The 1,126-nt window shown below is 51.5% G+C and overlaps 1 protein-coding gene across 1 annotated transcript; it reads right to left on the minus strand.

The window, feature by feature from the left end:
• Window position 1: 1 nt before the first annotated feature.
• Window positions 2–1,111, minus strand: BX661DRAFT_208790 (uncharacterized protein). The gene has a single exon (XM_051538682.1). It carries the CDS (start codon window positions 806–808, stop codon window positions 425–427), a length of 384 nt encoding a protein of 127 aa, XP_051388336.1. The 5' UTR covers window positions 809–1,111; the 3' UTR covers window positions 2–424.
• Between the last annotated feature and the right edge of the window lie 15 nt (window positions 1,112–1,126).

Consider the following 1,126-nt stretch of genomic DNA (forward strand, 5'->3'; position numbering starts at 1 on the left):
TTCAACAATTCTTGGCAATACTCAGCAGCATCCTCCAACATGGCCAACAACTCTTTGGCAATAGTTGGTGCCATGTCAGCGCGCGCTTTAAACGGATCAATCATTGGAGTTCATAGCATCTCGCCGTTGAACTGCCAATGCAATTTGGATAATGGAGAAAGTGAACCAGGCGTGCTTTCAGCGATGATTCACAGTTGCCATGGTTAAAAGGTGTTTCATATTTGCGCCCCTACCGTCTTCACTGCATCCTGCATTGTCGATTAGAATATTGCGCATCATACTCAACAACCCTGCAAGAACATTGGTATGATCCACCCTACTATCAAACTGTTGAGAATAGATTTAAACTGGAACTGTTGTCCAAATTGTCGCGCTTGTAGCTGGCAATGTCCTTCAATGTTGTGCCGTCAACCCAATACTTGATTTAGCACCTGCAATCCTTCTGTGCCACTGCATCACTGTCATGTTTGGGTGTGCCATTGAGTCCAAATGTCCCAAGCCACACCAGGACATAAATCAGCGCCTCCCAGTCGTCGAGCTCGCGCTTGTTGCTGTTGCCCTCGAGGTTGTTCACGCTCATGAAATTCAGTGTGCCGATAGCCGTTCGCATCGGCCCAGATCTCGCAGTCGATCGCATGGTCAAATCAATCAACATGCCCTTGACAGTGCCACCATCATACGCCGGAAAAGAAAGTTGCTGCTGAGATACACGGTGCAATAATGCAGTGCTCGCATGGCGCGGTGGCGCGCATAGCCCGGCAACAGCGATGATCAGCTCGGGAACGGACTGGAGCCTATCAAGTGGCATGCCAATCGGCGACGTGGCATGCGCTGTGTGCACAAAATGGCAGCTCCGAATCTTCGCCGACTCGACATGCAAATAGGCCTCCAAGAATACTGCGCGTCGTGTCCTCTATATGTATTGCTGCTGCAACTCTGGAAATTCAATGCGACCGCCGGCTTCGAGGACCGGTATGTGCCCGCAAGCTCTGGATAGCGCTCGAGTGTCCGGGTGATCTTGCGCAGATGGGCAACCTCGTCGCGCACGTCATTGTCGCCCACTTCCATCACCCACCTCGGTCCAGGCGTCCTTGATAAAAACGGTGCAGTCCTTGCTTCTGATGCG

Source organism: Kickxella alabastrina, assembly GCF_025024165.1.
Source record: "Kickxella alabastrina strain RSA 675 chromosome Unknown BX661scaffold_215, whole genome shotgun sequence".
Lineage (NCBI taxonomy): Eukaryota > Fungi > Kickxellomycota > Kickxellomycetes > Kickxellales > Kickxellaceae > Kickxella > Kickxella alabastrina.

Bases quoted from the DNA above. Each gene is read 5' to 3' on its own strand.
- BX661DRAFT_208790 (XM_051538682.1), bottom strand. From the start codon at position 808: ATGCCACTTGATAGGCTCCAGTCCGTTCCCGAGCTGATCATCGCTGTT.